General features: G+C 41.4%; 1 protein-coding gene across 1 annotated transcript in view; it reads left to right on the forward strand.

Moving 5' to 3' along the window:
- epas1b (endothelial PAS domain protein 1b) overlaps positions 1 to 17,495 on the forward strand; it is a 51,039-nt gene that overhangs the window by 12,319 nt on the left and 21,225 nt on the right. The window contains exons 2-3 of the mRNA XM_084375996.1: positions 11,545 to 11,735; positions 16,229 to 16,395. Of these exons, the coding sequence (XP_084232122.1) occupies positions 11,545 to 11,735; positions 16,229 to 16,395 (358 nt within the window). The remainder of the gene's footprint in view (positions 1 to 11,544; positions 11,736 to 16,228; positions 16,396 to 17,495) is intronic.

Below are 17,495 nucleotides of genomic sequence, written 5' to 3' on the forward strand. Positions count from 1 at the left end.
TAACTTAGTCTGTGTTGATCGTGTGTAAAGTAAAGCTGGGTATCCTCGACAGGATCCTCAACACAACACAATTTCCCATTAATTTAATTTAATTAACGACTTGATTTGCCGTCGGGCAACGGGAAACAGGAACGAAACAATATGGATCGCTCCTCCAGATCATCCACAAAAGACTGAAACATTTCAGGAAAAAAGTTTTAATGAGGCAGATTTTTTATGTTTTAAAGCATTTTATGCTTACTTACGCTTATTTAACATCCCTCTGTAGCATCAACCTTCACGCTATAGGTTTAAACACATTTAAATGTGACCCAGTTTGTGATCAGAACCAACAGATCCAGAAAGATCCCGTATCCACTGCCCTCCACTCAGTCTTCACACACCTGGAGAATAAGAACAGCAACATCAGGATGCTGTTTGGTAGATTTCCACTCAGCATTTAACACAGTTACACCCGTGAAACTGATTGGAAAACTTCACTCTCTCACAGCTGGGTGAATAAAACTGCCCAGAACATCATTGGTATCCATCTACCGAGCATCTTTGAACACTCACCCCAGCCACCGTCTCTTCATCCTGCAGAACAAGGGAAAAAACGTCAAATGTTGTAAAACGACACTCAAATGAACCTTTTTTGTTCTTGTGTGTTTCAGTGCAGTTTGCATGTAAATGAAGGTACATGAAGCTAATGTTCTTCCATTAAACCACGAGCACCGCTGCAGATAATCCTGAACAACGCACACTGCATCTCCTGTGTTTGTACGCAGATAGGAACAGATGAAGCTCTGTGCAGCGCTGCAGGGGGAAACTGTATTAACAGTCTCATTACTGCCAGCAGAGAGAGGAACAGACACAATATGTCTGAGAGCAGCAGCAGCTCTGTCCTCTCTTTATTGTTTTTGTTTGCTTGGTCGTTTTAAAGATTTGAACTTGGAGCTTGAATAGGATCTGATCTTTTATTCGCGTGAATGTTTGCGCCCCTTGCTTCCCCTCGGGCTCCGGTTTGGATGCAACGACTGACAAGTTAATCGCAGGGAGAGAAAGAGCAGTGATTGAAAAAGCTGGAGGGTGTGAAAGTGAATGAGCGATGAGGGCGGGAGGACAGCTGCTGTCACGCTGTCGTCACTCTGAAACTGACAAGAGGAAAGTTTGTTTTTTCGGTTTGTTTAGCCCACGAGCTAATCGACGAGCGCTCCAGGGAGATAAACTCTCTGATCTGTTGTTTTAGGAACGTTCATTTTTGATTTATGGTTGCGGTTCTGGATCTGGATCTGGTGGTTGCAGTTATTAGACTTCAGTTAAAGCCGTCACCTTAGAACCACAAGTGGTGATTTATACAGATTGGAAATGTGTTTAATGTGGGCAACTGTGGACAAGTTGGATTAACAATTAAAATGATTTATTGGTCTTTTTTTGACGGCTTTAATCCATCTTTAATTAAGCTGCTTTTAAAATGACACGACAATAAGTGAAATCTTCTGCAGTGATGATTAAAAGATAAATCAAAGAGTTTTTCTTCTAACAAGCGGAAAATATCTGCAGTACGTCAATTCTGATATTCCCATAAATTCACAACTAAACTTACTCAGTCGTCTGCATTTTTCTAGCATCAGTGTTTGTTTTCCCTTTTGTCTGATTGCCGATGAAATAAGTTAATTTATTAAAGCACTAGTTTGGCCGACAACCACGTCTGATCGGCTACACATCACAAGTTAGAGCCTATCAACACTGAATAATGCAAAAATGGAAATGCTCGAGTAAACGAGCGAGTACAGTAACTTGAATAAATTGCACGTAGTTATATTCTGTCACTGCTTGTTCCAAATGTTGACACCAAAATCAAACATCGGTCCCAAATATCAGTTTTCAGTCTCCTTTGATACGAATAATCAGTCTTTGACTTGTGTTCAATAACAGTGTCAGTTCGTTTTACTGCTCTTGTCTGCGAACAAAGACGCACTGTGACAATATTATGTAGCACTAAGTATCATCTTCAACCCTAAAACCTTTGTGTCAACACTGCTCCACATTCTGTGTGCGTCAGTGTGTGTGTGTGTGTGTGTGTGTGTGGCCTCTTACCTCATGTGTGCTAACTGGCTTTGTGACTGGCTGTGGTTTAGAGTGACATCGTTATTTCTATCACAGAGCTCTCAGAATGCAGGTATGTATTTTCTGCCTGTCTGTCTGACTGTCTCTCTCTCTCTCTCCGGGTCTTTGTCCGACTGTTTATCGGCTGAAGCGTTTTCACACTCCAGATATTGTAATCTTTGTTATTCGTGTGAGAGCTGGCGCGGCTGAAGGAAACTGTGTCGGACTCCCTCTCTGACAGTTTGACAGACACGACGGGGCTTTGATATGTTAAAAATGTTTCCACATCTCTCGTGCATTATGACTCTTCTTCAACTTTTATTAGAAGGACAATGGACAACATAATGATACTGGTACTCTGCATTTAACCCGTCCTGGGGGCACAGTGGGCGCAGGGTTAAGCCTCACACGGGGGACCAGTGTCTTAGGTCAAGGGTACCCGGAGGAAAAGGTTCAGGATTCGAACCTACGCCCTTCTTTCTGTGAGGCAGAAACAGTGCTAACCACCACCACACGTAATGACATACACACTGCTGTTGTGCTCAGTGGCTGAGCGGTCACAGCGTGTTTATACGCCGGACCACAAGAACGTGATTTGAATCCTGATTGTTGTGCAGTGAAAGGCGATCTCCAGCAATGTGGAGCATTACTCGAGTCCTTAGTCAAATCACTGTTTCCCCCCCAAGATACCGCGGTCTTACCTGCAGTGTCCAGTCAGGATAATGACAAGGTGTCAGTACCTGTCTAATGATGATGTTATTAACCTGATCAAAAGGTTTGACAAGGAAATATATTTGTATTATAAGTATTGATATTCAGTTAAATAAATTAAAAATTTAAAAAAACTTCATAAAAACCTTTTAAATTCTTTCAAAATCACTTCTAATGTCAACATTAAACACTGAACCAGCTGTTGTCACGAGTCGAGTCCCGAGTCCACGCTCCGAGTCATCAGAACAGTGACTCCATCCACTCAGGTCCGCATCTTTCTAGTAGAAGCAGATCAGCAATGTCTAAAAACGTGTTTACGAGTCGCAGAACTACATTCAAAATCCTGATCCAGTAAAAAATACTGTCAGAAAATGTACTTTAAAGAATCACAAAGTAAAATGTTCGCTGTGGCTGATTTATTGTTCTGTCCAACTGGATCACGAAGCTTTAACTGCATTATACAGTTAACTAGTTCAGTCAAATGGTCACCAACCTGACGGTCATCCCTCTCCAATAATAATAATAATAATAATAATAATAATAATTTTATTATTAATAGACAAGTGAAGTGAATGAGACCATGTGAGAGGTTGTCTATTCAGCAGAACTGCCAAACAATCGATATCTAAAACATGACGTGAAGGAGCTACACGAGACAATCACATGTTTCTTTATGTAGAGAAGCAGTAAGTGAAGTGGTCAGAGGGATGTAGTGGAGTAAAAAGAGGAGTGTAAAGTAGCAGATAATATAAACACTCGAGTAAAATACCTCAGAATTGTCAAAAGTCCAGCCCTTGAGTAGCTCGCACCGCTGCTGTCCATCTACCAGTTATAAATATCTCAATCTGAGCCTCTCAGAAAGCTCCAGTAGTGGAAACAAACCCCGGCATTATGAGCACCACCACAACACAAACAGGCCGCAGGTTGACTTCAGATGTCCTTTTTAGGGCTACGCATGCAATGTTTGCGTGAGTGCCGGATGATGAAAATAGCTGGCGGCCCACATCGCCGCGGCTCAGGTTGCTATTCTGACGCGTCTAAAAGCGGCGTCAAGACGTTGCCAGTGAATCGGAGCAGAACAAAGAATGTTATCTCTGCTTTTTACAACATTTTCTGGCGAGGACAGAAAGCAGGGCCGTGATTCATGTGATGTTTTCATTTCACTTCAGTGTTTGATGTCTTGTCAGTATGTGTACTCTTTGGTTTCTAATTATATTACCTGTCCTATTACTCAGTCGTGTTGACCTCGCTCGTGTGTGTGTCTTTGTGTTGTTAATGACACGGTTGGCCGGCGAGTGGTGTGTCAGGCTGAAGTGACAGAAACTCTCCGTTGAGGTACGCTCCACCTCTGACTTGTTTGTTTTTCCTTCATGTGTCTCAGTTTGAAGCTCGAGGGCAGGAGGATGAATCCAGGAGGATTTTCTGCCAGAACACGAGGGACAACACGAGTGTGTGTGTGTGTGTGTGTGTGTGTGTGTGTGACATCATTCATCATCACAAGACGCTGTTGTTACGGGCGCGGTGTGCATCGGTCACACATCTGTAATTGGCTGCAGTTGAAATGTTGTGTCATGAGGCCGGAGCGTGTGTGCGTGAGAAACTTAATCTTACTATTGGCAGACTATTTATGAATGAGTGTTGCTTTTACAGTGCTAACCTGTGGCACATTATTGACTTCGCTGGCAGCTCTGCGCTCAAATTTACATGTTTTATTAAAACAGAATTAGACTTTTTTCAACTTTCCTCCCTCCGAGTGTGTTTTCCTGCGGTGTTACTGTTTGGCGCCGCTGTCACAAACACAGCGTTAGCTGCATGGCTAACGTCCAAAGCCAGAAACAACCATAAGAATCCCAATTTGACCCTGAAACCCTGATCTCAGTGGTACAGTATCTCCGCCTTCACCTCCTATGCCCCTTCGACAATGATTAAAAACAGGTCAGTCACAGATTAATAGCTAATAAAATAGATTCAGAAACTGTCTGTGTAGGACCACTACATACAAAAAGTAATTCACCTCTATGCGGATGGAAACAGTGAAACCAACCCAACAAAAGCCTGAAAATGGCTTCATACAGCTTGTTCAGAATAATCTAAGTCTCCATACGCCCTGAGATCCCAAATTGCTTTGAATAGACAATATTTACACCCTCGACGCTTCGTTGAGCTCATGCGCCGACTTCAGACGCTTCTGGCAAAGTGGCTGCACTTCAGGTGTTTAGGAGAATGCTGCAACTCTGCTTTTACTCTGAAGCTCCAGAAATGTTTTGTGGGCGACAGAAATGAATAGATAATGACTGAATTTTAATTTTTACGTGATTGATTTTTTTCTCCTTTAAAGGACTAGTCATCCTCTAGGATCTGCACAATTGTTCAAAAACAATCATGACTAGTGGGAATGATCATTTTTGCCTCACAGTTTCCATCGTCACTGAGAAAATTGATTGAAATCGTGACATTTGTCGGAGTCTGTATCAATCAAACCTGTTTTCTTACATCTTGGGAGCGAGACTCGCAGGCCAGCGTGTCTCTGCAGCTTTACAGTGCCTCATTATAATTCTGTCTAATCAAACATTTGACCTTTATTGAAAATAAACTGCTGCTTCTGCGATGTTGATATTGCACTTCCCATTTTGCTTTTTTGATCAATCATGCTGCCCGAATCATCTCACGTGTGCTGACCTAAATACTGAACACACAAAGGTGAAACTCTTTGTGATCTTGCAGCAGTAAGCTTATCAAACTGCTCTTTGCCAAGTGATAATAATGAGTCACTAAAAAAATACCCTGAATCACTTCATCTCACATCATCACACGCCCGGCAGCCTCCGTCAGCTGTTGGCTGAAGAAGCAAAAAAGGGCTTTAAATTACCCGTTTAAACACAACGAAGATAAATCCTACAAAAAAGCCTTTCAAGTGGTTTTGGGGATGTTTGATACGTGTCCAACTCTTCGTAGGATGAGTCGAGTGACTGACAGGAACAGTAATTGACTGAGCTCAGACTGTTTTTTCCACATGGCTTGATTGCATGAACTCGGTGCCCTCGGCCTCCAGACTGCTGCGTCAAACGCGGTCCTGCACCGAGCGATCGCTGCTGAAGATTATTTGTAAGTTTATTCATACGGCACTTTTCTATGAGACATAACAAACTGTGTGACAATAAAAAGAAAACAGTTGAAGAGTGCAAAAGCTCAACAAAGGCACGTCCGAACAGGCACCGCAGGCCCGTGTAAGAGATCGGGAGCGACAAGCCGGGTTTTTACTCTGAAGAGCCACAAACAAACAAACACAAACAAACCGATCAGAAGAACTCAGTGACCTGTCGCACATCAGTAATGTAGGTTGTTAACCTCTGAAAGGGATCGCAAGAGTCTTTACGTGGATTCTGGTTTTGATTATTGGCTGCAGAGTGTTTTTATTGTTGATCAATCAGTTGACTGGATTTGAAATCTCATCGGCTACATGATGCATCAGTCCGGAGGAGGCTCAGGAGAGAGGAGAAGGAAGAGGGTGTGGATCACTCGTCTGCACGGTCACTCGGTGGTTGTCGTAGGCTGTAGGGCGGACGTAGAAGATGATTTCTGCCCAAATGAGCTGTCAATCAAACGGCCGCCATCTCAGGATCTCTGGTGTGGAGGGATAATAGCGTCTGCTGTGTAATGAGAGTCTTTTTTACAGATAAAAGCATGAAAAATCATCCACTATCTCAGTTTTTTTCACCATTTAATCATGAAATACTGCGTTTTGTTACTGAAATGGGTCCAGTGGACATCTGAGGATGAGAGAAGACAGTCTTCGTACATTGCTTGTTTATCAGCTTGTTTGTTTGTTGATTGTACCTTGCTGATGTGGTTTCTATTTTGAAGTGCTTTGCATGAATAGACTGACGAGAAGCTGCGCAGCTTTGACAGGTTTTAGTAGCGTTTACTCGACAAAGTCACAAACCCAGTTGATTCATTGTACCAGTCGCTCTAACGATGAAGATTTGTGTCCAGGAATAAGGTGGAAATTCCCTGAAAATGTCTTAGCTGAGTAAGTAAAGGAAGAGAAAGAGAAAGAGTGAGAAGGAAAAAGAAACACAAAAATGAAGTAAGTAAAAAGTAGAAGAGCAGGACGAGGACACGTTAAATGCACTCGATGAGCTCTGAACTCTGCTGCTGTGCGAGAGGTCAGCGAGTCCATCAGCGCTGCGACCGCCATTGTTTTATATCCTGAACCAGTCTGCTTGGACCTGCTGCAACAATGGGTCCAGACAATCAAAGCGTGGCACTACAAACACACACACACACACAGACACACACATTTAGAAGCTGGTTGAAGTTCCAGTTGACTTGATCGAGTGGGAGCAGTCAGCGACCGTCTGCGCTGCTGTCTGCTGGCTCATCAGTAATGAGGGTTTTGGGTGATTTTCAGTCGAGGTTAATGAGTTTAAACCTCAGAGAGACGAGCAGGGAGACAAACTGATGGGACATCCACTCGATGAGATAAGATAATGGTGCTTCTGTGCTCGGCCTTTCCTGTTAACTGTGGGCCATCGTCTCCTTAATGTGTGTTTGCATGTTTGATTGTGTCGGTTTTTATCTCTCTGTGTTTCTGGGTCTAGATCACAGCCAGAGGGGAGGAAACACTGTGATTTGACATTTTGATCCATTGTTAACCACCAACTCTGATGTTGTTGATGTGAAGCAGATGATTTTCACCTGTTTTTTGTTTTGTTTCATTATCAAGATGCTCTGGGAAAAGTGTGGGAGCATTTATGGGACCAGCACGAAATCAAAAACACATATTTTTCCTTCCTTGATTGCTTTTGTGTGAGTTTTGGAGATATCGGTCCGTAGAGATGTCTGTCTTCTCTCCAGTATAACTGAACGAGAAGGCATTCAGCTTGTGCTGCTTAAAGCGCCAAAAACAAATTTGAAGAAATGTCTCTTTTTCAGACATGATGACCTGTTTACTCAGGATAATCTACAGACCTCATTATGAGCAGTTTCATGTATGTTCATTAAAGAGCTTTACAGCACAAGACAGCTGCAACACACAGTAACTGAGTCCTTGTATCCAAAATGAAATTGAAGGACTGTTATTCACTAATTAGTACACAGAGTTTGCTTGAATAAGCAGCACATTTTCATGAGATTTTAATGTTTTTCATAACAGTAAAATATTACTTGTATTGTTGATTTGACGATGATTTAATGAGAGCTAAAATGTAGTTTAAAATATATCATTACACCACAATAACAATATCATTACATTTATCCTGCTGCCGCCCACCGTGCAGGATCCACCTGATAATCTAAACAACGGTGAGATTATTAATGTGAGATTGAGATTATATACTGGACTCACTGTAAAGGTGAGTCCAGACTGATGTTTCCAGGTGTTTCAGAGGGAACGGGAGCACATGTCCACTCTATCCGACCAAATATCCTGGCGGCGACGTTTGAAAAGTTATTTTTCTTCTTGTCTCTGCTCGGTGTCTCCTCAGTCTAAATCTCTTCTTATCTCTGTGGTTTTAAGTCACAGCCACAGGTTTGACCTTTGTTGTGCGGCTGCTCTGTTTCTGTTAAATTCTGTGTTTTTCTTGCACTATTGTATTTTTTGTTACTGCTCCAAACCTGCATGTTGCGGCTTCGGTACGCTGTGATAAAACCGTATCATGTCACCGCAGAGGGAAGGCATCTAAAGTTCAGCCGAGCAGAGCCACACTTCATCTGTTGTGGTTTTTCAAGATATCGTTGTCATAGAGCCTGCAGACAGATCAGAAGCTCTTTGTTCAGATGTTTCTGACATTAAACTGATAAGGTTTTATTCTTTCATATGTTCAGCATGTGTTAAATCCCCCGACATGCCCACTTTGGCTCTGTGAATTGCAGCAGTTCGTTTGAATGCGGTTTGAAAACTCTTTAATCCTCCTCGTGGGACTCGTGAAGTCTTTATGATGCCTGCAGCTGCTCTCGCAGCTAACTGGCACTCTGTTAACACGTCCTTGGTTTTATGTCTGGATGACAGAAAAATGGCCCATTAGTTACTTCTGAGGTCCTTGGAAATAAAACGTGACAACAGAAGAAATGTTTTAAAATGTTTCCTTCTTGGGACTGATAATAAATCTTGCTGCCTGTTAGGCACATTGTGTGAAAACCCCGTTCTGGATTTTCCCTTTAGTTGACTTCGTTTTAACTTAAAACTGCATCTGGTCGAGATTTTTCACCAACTTTTTGTAGCTCCCACAAAATTAATCTTTGAAGACACAAAGTGACATCACGATCACTTCACATGGTTATGATATGACCTTAATGTTTGGAGGTGGAGAGGATGCTGCTGGATTTAAAAGTGAGGTTCGAGTCCGTGTTTCAACATTTGTAAGTGTGACAACACTGGATATTTTGAAGGAGACCTCGGGACAACGTCCAGCCGCATTTGTGGCGACGAAAACCAGATATTTTGGACTGGAAGTCTAACCAGAGCAACAACACAGCATCAGGACAAACTGAGAAAAATTTAAAACAATCTTGGTCTCGACTTGGTCTCGACACTAGCCACTACACCTGCTCAGCGACATCAAATCCCAAATGCAGCTGGGCTTCACTGATGCCTGCATTTTTATTCCCAGCTGACCTAACCTGCACTTTCTTCTTTAAAAGAAACCTATAGTGTCAAAACTAAATACTAATGAAGGTGACAGACCAGCCAAGCCATATCTGGTGGTACAACTGTACGACGTATACTCATATTGGTCACTGTTCATCCCTCCACGTCTGTATTATACCTCCAAACTTCAGGCAGTTCACTCATCTCCAGCTTCAACTGTTTGTGGTGCTGCTGGTCTGAAACGACTGCTCTCATTAAAATGCTGTGTTGTCTTTAATTCTCTATTATAGTCTCTGCATATAAATCTGAATATTGTTGCACCCAGACAGTATGCAGAGGCTGAAACAGTGTTAAGGTATGAATGTGAGCATTAGACAGAGCACAGAGAAACCCAGTCTCCCATGTGTGATGTCCTAATATGGTTTGTTGTTGCTGCTTTCTTGGACCGGAGACTGAACCTCTGGACCGTCTGATGTTCTGCACCAAAATCAGACTTATTGTTGCATCGAGCCAGAAAACAAAATCATATTCTCAGAAAATCATGCACAGTTCAAGATTGTTCTTGTTTGTAGACATTGACATGAGACCAGAGCTTATTTTGGATCACAGTTGAATGTTTGTTTTTTTATCTTGAGAAATTACTGTTTTGGCCAAAATTTCTGAATTAAACTGAGAAGATGAAAATAATCACCTGGTCCCACATCCCTGAGCAGCTGTCCACAACGAGGTTTATTTTAAAACCAAATCATCATCCATTAGAAATTATTATCCTCAGATGAAGCATCTGTGAAACGCTGTGATTGATGGCTGGACTCCAACAAAATTGTCTTTAAATTATCTTTAAATATAATTAGTTTTATTTTGATAACTGCATGTTTTTGTTTCCGGAATAAAATGTATTAGAGCTAAAAACTTTTGGCTTTAAAGAAGGATCATATATTGATAATATTAATGTAAAAGTGGTTCGTTTTTAGGGCTTGGACAATAGAAATGCACAACATTTGGCCCTCACCTTGTAAATGGATTAAATCAAAAACAACATGAAGCAATCAGCCAATTTATCAGTCTGTCATTTTGTGTTTCATTGTTTCTAGAATCTCGTTTCCTTTTTCTTTATATTCCCTTTTCTTTATTCTGTATCGGGTTTGTTTTAAAATAACAACAAAAACTAAAAAACTAAAAATAACATTAAAAACTGATGCAAAAGTTTGGCTTATCGTTAGTATAATGAGATAAACACAGGACAGTTTGTCCACATGTAGCAGCTGTTTCCAGGGTCTGACTCGCGTCTTAAAAAGTCTCAAAGAAAACAATTCGTTTGACTTGAAAAGATGCAAATGTGCAAAAAAGAAATCGAAAATTTGGGGCATTGAAACACGTTGTCCTTCTGTATGAATATACATTCTCAAGTTTAAGTTTATTGTCCAATAAAGGAAATTAATTAAGTGCAAGAGAATTAAAAAAGAAAATTACATTTTTATATGATACGACTCAGATTGCAAAAAAGTTGAGACGCTGTGCTTCTTAGTTTGCACGTTGCATCAAATTCAGTGTGTTTTTCCAAAAAAGAAAAGTAAAGAAGTGTAATTAAGTTTATCAGTCCGAACATTTTGAAGTCAGAGTTATAAAATAAATGCCTCCATATCGCCAGCAGGCTCAGATGTGTTTTTAGATGAGCGACTGAGAATATGGAAGTTTACGTCATGTGATATTTCTCAGGACTATTTGGCAAACGTCTTGCTAAAGTTGAGCTTAATTAGCAAACAGCAACAGTGTGACTTTGAGTCTCAGACAACAAAACACTTCTGTGTATCGATTCTGAAAAGCGTATTGTGTTTTGACTTGTGAGTGAACTTCCTGCGAAACTGTACAGTCACATGAAGATTTATGATCCTGAGCTCTTAACGCTGAAGTTTGCCAGCAGCGGTTTTATACAACGTCGAACAAGAAACCAAAAGATCTGAAGTATAACAATCAACACAACTGCTACCAGTGAACCGACAGTGAGTCTGGAAACAATTTCCACTGATTATACGAAACTATAAAGGCATCAAGTGAAAAGATTCATTAGACTATCAGTTAACAAGCTGGTTTTCAGTGTCCTCACAACAAACCGAAGGTGTGACCGTCCTCCTGTCTTGTGTCTTTCTGTGCAGGAGCAGCTCAGAGCGGCGTAAGGAGAAGTCTCGGGATGCGGCTCGCTGCAGGCGCAGCAAAGAGACGGAGGTCTTCTACGACCTCGCTCACCAGCTGCCATTGCCCCACAGCGTCAGCTCTCACCTGGACAAGGCCTCCATCATGAGGCTGGCCATCAGCTTCCTGCGCACACGCAAGCTGCTCGCCACAGGTGAGGACACGGTACCACACACACCCAATCACACCCAGGATGAAGTCTGCTGCATTTAAATTTGTGTGTGTGTGTGTGTGTGTGTGTGTGTGTGTGTTGGCAGGTAGGCCCCTGTGACTAATCGTCCAGTTAAGTAGGAAGGTATTTGTTGGGCCCTCGCTGTGCACTCCTTCCTCTTGTCTGATTTAAAATTAGAAGCTGAGGAAGCTCGACAAAAATAAAAAAAACGGACCTATTGTTCTGGAATTCCTTCGCCGCGTCTCGCAGTGAGATCAGAGACGGACTCAATCAGTTATGAAAGGAGATTTTCAAATGCAAGGAGTTGTCCGTATGTACGTACGGAGTAATTAAACGGTTCGTAGAATCAGTTTGAAACATCCGAGATAGAAAAATTGAAACTTAACTTGAATTAATGCCTCTAACAAAAAGTAGCTCCACACCAACAACAATAAAAAGCAAAGTAAATATAAAAACCTTCACATGATTACAAAAAGAAAAGTATGACTTGCACTCATACGCCCCTTTGTACTTTTTGTTTGCCTGCGTCCTTATATAACGAGAAGAAAAACTGGAAATGTTCGTAACATTTAAAAATCAGGTTCTGTGGCACTGAACAATTATTGGCCGCACAACAAAGCCACTGTGTTATCGCAGGCCGCCGCTGGAGTCGGCACATATTGTGACTAATACGAGACCTTAACCTTTATCCATAAATCTGAACATGGTTTATTCTTTTATTGACGGCCTACTTATCATGTTTTTATAAACTGCTTTGCATTGTTTGACGGGGAAACTGTGATGCATACAACCAACGCTTCCTTAAACAATGGCGACCGCTACTTCCTATTTCTGTCATCAATCATAAAAAGAATGAATCACTTTTAATAACTCCTTTATATAAATATATAGCACTCGCTTTATATTGTTGTATTGTTTCCAACGATGTTCAAACCAGAGAAGTCCGTCATTTTACCCTGACTGCTGCGACAACTTCCAGGAAAAACATCAGAGGAGGAAGTCGGCGAACGAGACGAAGCGTAACCTGAGTAAAACTTTGAAACGTTGCCTCACCTGTCAACGTTTGTGCCTGAGTCATGCTAGATGGTGGTTATTTAACAGGCTACCCAGAGCTGCTCACATTCTTACATTGTGAAATTACATAATATGTGTAGAAAGCTTGAAAGCTTAATAATAGACTGGTAGAAATGACAATAAGAAGAATTAAAGATGTAGTATCAGATCTCCTGGTGATACAGAAATTAATATCTAGTGTAAATCTGAAGAAGGAAAGGTTGCAAAGACGACCGGATAGTTTCCTTTTTTCCTCGCAGAGCAGCAACTACCAACAACGCAGGACACAAAATGAGTTGATTGTTTCATTTAGTGACAGTTATTTGTTAGTTAGTGATAGAGTTATTATTTTATAGCCATTGTTCACTCAACATTCACTTCTACTGACTTTATATTACAGCCTAATAAACCTTTACCTCACTTACTGTAATACTATACGGGCAGGCAGATAAGCAGCTTTCTGCAAGTCTTCTTGAAATGTGATATACCACCTATCTTTAATGTCATCATTCTTCATACACTTTATTTTTAAAGTTTAAAAAAGTTCCTTATTCGTAATTCTCAAGTTCATTTTCATAAAACCAGGCAAATGAATAACCTTTAACTCTGCTATTAGTAGTATTTATTTAATGTTTTCCTCTCTCTATCTTTTCGGTGAGCTATTTTCATCTTTAGATAAGCCCCGAATTGGGTTTTTCTACCTCACCTGAACATATATTTTACTTGTATTGACTTTTTTTCTAACTTTTTTTGTTTTATTTAAAAAAAAAAGTGCATAGAAAGTAAACTTTAAACTTTACTTGGACGTTTGCATGTGCTTACATAAGTTTCATGTTGAGTTAAGGGGTCAAATTCCAGAAAAACAAATCATGTTTTCTCTGGTACGCAGATAGTTTCAGTTTCATGTTCCAACATTTTGAGATAACACAATCCTGAAGTCCCTGTTATAATAATAATAATAATAATAATAATAATAATAATAATAATAATAATAATAATCCACAAGGTGATCTGGGTAAACTCGCCATTTAAATGCAGAATTAAGAAAATTCCTAGAAATTGTAGTGCGATCAAAATACGGGGAAGGACGTCAGAAGAGATGAGGAAGAGTGAAATAAGAGGTGATGAGGAGGAGTGATATACAGTAAGAGAGGGGGAGAGAGTGCAGAGGAGGAGCAGTGGAGGTAATGAGGGTAGGAAAGCGAGTGGTGAGAGGGGAGGCGAGGACAGGGAGATCCACGAGATCCAGCAGCAGATATCTCAGCGTTATCAGTCCGGTCTGATTGCTCTGTGATGGCAGCATGAGATTGCAGAGGAAGCGAGGAGCTCTGCCCATCGTTGGGCTGCTGCTGGCATTACCCCCGCTAGCCATAACACCCGTCTGCCGTGGCGCCAAACATGTTTGCATGCGCACTCGGGAACACACACTCCTACAGACACAAACATGGCGTATAGGCACCGAGCAGCAGGCACATATGCAAACTCGTCATGTTGCATAAGAAGGAACGAGATGTTCTGATGAGGAAGCTAAGCTGATTTGGATGTGTTCAGTGTTTTATTTCGCTGGTTGGTACAAGTTTGACTCGACCTAGATGAAAATTATTGTGAAACATCAGTTTTCTAATTTATAGGGAGGTATTCCCAGTATCGGTTTAATCTGCGTCCATGAAAGCAGAGAAATACAGCTCCAAGAAACTCAAGATGTCTGATGATATCGATAGATTTAATCTTCGTTCAGTGAAACCAGGAAAGAACAGAAATGTAAAAACACATTGTGATTTTGGGAGTGAATAGTTTTGGGTGTGTTTAGTGTTACATCATTTATTTTATGTCTAACTGCTCTCCTTGACTGTTGTTGTGTATCGTGTATGAGATTTACAAAGAGAATCAGCAAATATTTATAGTTTTGACCATTTTTTTAAAAAACATGACTATTTTCAAACCCAATCGTTAGAAAGTTTGAAAACAAACTGACCTTAAAGGACAATTTCAGTTATGAGTTTTGAGTTTGTGTTATTACCTCATTATATTGTAAATATTAAGTTTAATATTAGTTAAAATATTAGTTTGAAAAACTACATAATGCCCCTTTAACTGCAGTGCAGGTAATGAAGCTAAAACAATATGTGTATAACATGTGATCGCAAGAAGATAATATGTTTTAATGAGCTTAATCTGTTTAAATATCCCACGTCGACACAGTTTCTAACCCTCTGCTTCAGCAAGTTGGTGGTTGTTACATGAAATCTTTCACTTTCTGGCAATAAAAGGACATAAAAATCCTTTTATCGTGAAACTCTCAGACAGAAAACCTGAAATCTGAGTCTTCGGTAACTGAAGAGCACTTCAGAGAGCGGATGACGTTAACAGGGTTTCCTCTGACGGTTTTTGTTCGGCGCTACACACCCTGAAGTTTGTCTTTTTCAAGTCCTCTGTTTGAAACAGTTATGAGAGCAGAGGCACCGGGATAACTGCAGTTACAAACAGTGAAGGAAAGGGAAAGATTCCCACTGTGACTGTGTGAACTCTCATACGACCTGTCACTTCATTCTGTCCAGTGCAGCAGATAAAAATGTCAGACAGTGAGAGAAATGATTGTCAGAGCAGCAGCTGTCCCTCCGCGCTCCATTATTTTAAAACAAGGGCAGTTACGCAACCAAAGAACAACACAGAGAAGAAAAGTGCAACTCCGTCCAAATGACTGGTAATCACAGCTCAGTATTTAGGCCAAAGGTGCCGCCGGTCTTTGGACTGGGACCCGAGAGTCTCCCTCAGCTCCCCGGGGCCCATGAGAAAGCTCTGGGCTCCCCCTGGGGTTAACGCTATCTGGGCCCGGTTCCAAGCTCGAGCCCCGAGCCTCGCCGGGAGCCTTGAGAACTGGCCTCTCTTATCTCAGGGAAGCACACTGGAGGAATTGCAAGCACCTCCACCCCCGTCGGCTACTGGGCTTTGTTCGGTGTGAAGCCACCGTCCACACGCACACACACAAACAGACACACACACACACACACACACACTCCCTCTTGATCCGGGGCCAGTTTCTTTGTTTTTTTGTATTAATTAGCTCTTAAACGAGACATTGTGGACACAACTGGAGTCTGTTGTGTGTGAATGTTTGGATACCGCGCTGTACATATTTGAACATAATGTGTGAGTTATGTTCTGAAGAAGTGGGCAGCTGTTATGAAAGCTCGTGTAGTTTTCGGGTGTAATTTGTCAGGGCCGGGGATCAGGAGTGGCCTGAGACGCAGGAAGAAGCTGCACTGGTTTGTTTTGGCCCCGAGCCAAAGCTGCAAGAGGGAAAACAAGCCTGACACACACACACACACACACACACATTTAAGATGATATCCATTTATAATCAGCAGGGAATGAGAGGAACGGTTTGTGTAACCCACCTTGTTTTCTGTCCGTCCCTGCAGGCTGTAGCAGCAGCAGCAGCAGCAGCAGCAGCAGTGACGCCGATGAGGACAGACAGATGGACAGTCTGTACCTGAAGTCTCTGGAGGGCTTCATCACCGTGGTAACGTCCGACGGCGACATGATATTCCTGTCCGAGAACATCAGCAAATTCATGGGGCTCACGCAGGTACGTGACCGTTAAAGAACAAACAGAGACGTGCAGGCGGACAAACAGTGGAGAACATGAGCCTCTTAATGTCCCTCGTCCACGCTGACGGAGCTGTGGAGGTACAGCATGTAAAAACACACTCACAGTGTCCTGTTTTAATAATAGTGAGCCGCATTTAGGATAAATCAAGACGGGAAATGCACTTAGCAGACAAGAAGATGAAGCTCAGGTGTGTTAGTTTGAAGTTTTAAAGATTAAGGCCATAGATTCCAACTTCCTCTTATTATCAGACTCATCATATCACAAAATGTAATAAAAACGCAATCCAATACTTTCTTACTACCAACCCAAGGCTGTTAAACATACATCAACTAATGTATTTATAATTTATTTAAAAAGAGAGAATAACCAAAACAATAAACTCAGAATCCATCAAACATTCGGACCTGGACGTTCAAGGACAAACATTAAAACAAAGGAAGCATTGTGCAAAACACTGAAGCAGAAAATAAGATGAAAAAGGGAGTTTTATCCGCTGTTCTCCTGCTATTAATGTTGTCACATACATATTTATTTTAGGTATTGTCATACAAACAACAGGCCTCCATCTACTAAAAAGCACGGACAGTACATGGACCGCCACTGTTTCACTTGATATACTGGGGGAAGAAAACTAAGCGGTGTTTAGTTCTGAATATAAGACTTCTGTTTCTACTCAACACTGCTCTTATTGTCTTAAGATGCACATTAAAATGAATCCAACATGTTATTAGCAAAGATGGATTTTGCACAACATTCATGATAGTCTCCCTGTGATTTCTAGTGCAGTCACGTAAGCAAATTAACGTCACCCGATGCTTAATTCCTTGTTGGCCAGTTATCTCTATAATTATCTGTATTATTACCCCGAGTGTACAGACATTCTTGTGAGCCACAGTGAAATGATCCAGTAGGAGACTCTGACATACCCTTCACCTCAGAAATGCAGCCAGCATCGGCCACGCTACAGCGGCTGCTGACTTGTTTACACATGGCACCGCAGGCTGCCCTACACATCGTAGGCCCGGTTTGATATGCAACGTCATTTTATACAACATATGTAGCAGCGGGTCCCTGCT

Source organism: Pagrus pagrus (assembly GCF_965226575.1).
Source record: "Pagrus pagrus genome assembly, chromosome: 15".
NCBI classification, from domain to species: Eukaryota; Metazoa; Chordata; class Actinopteri; order Spariformes; family Sparidae; genus Pagrus; species Pagrus pagrus.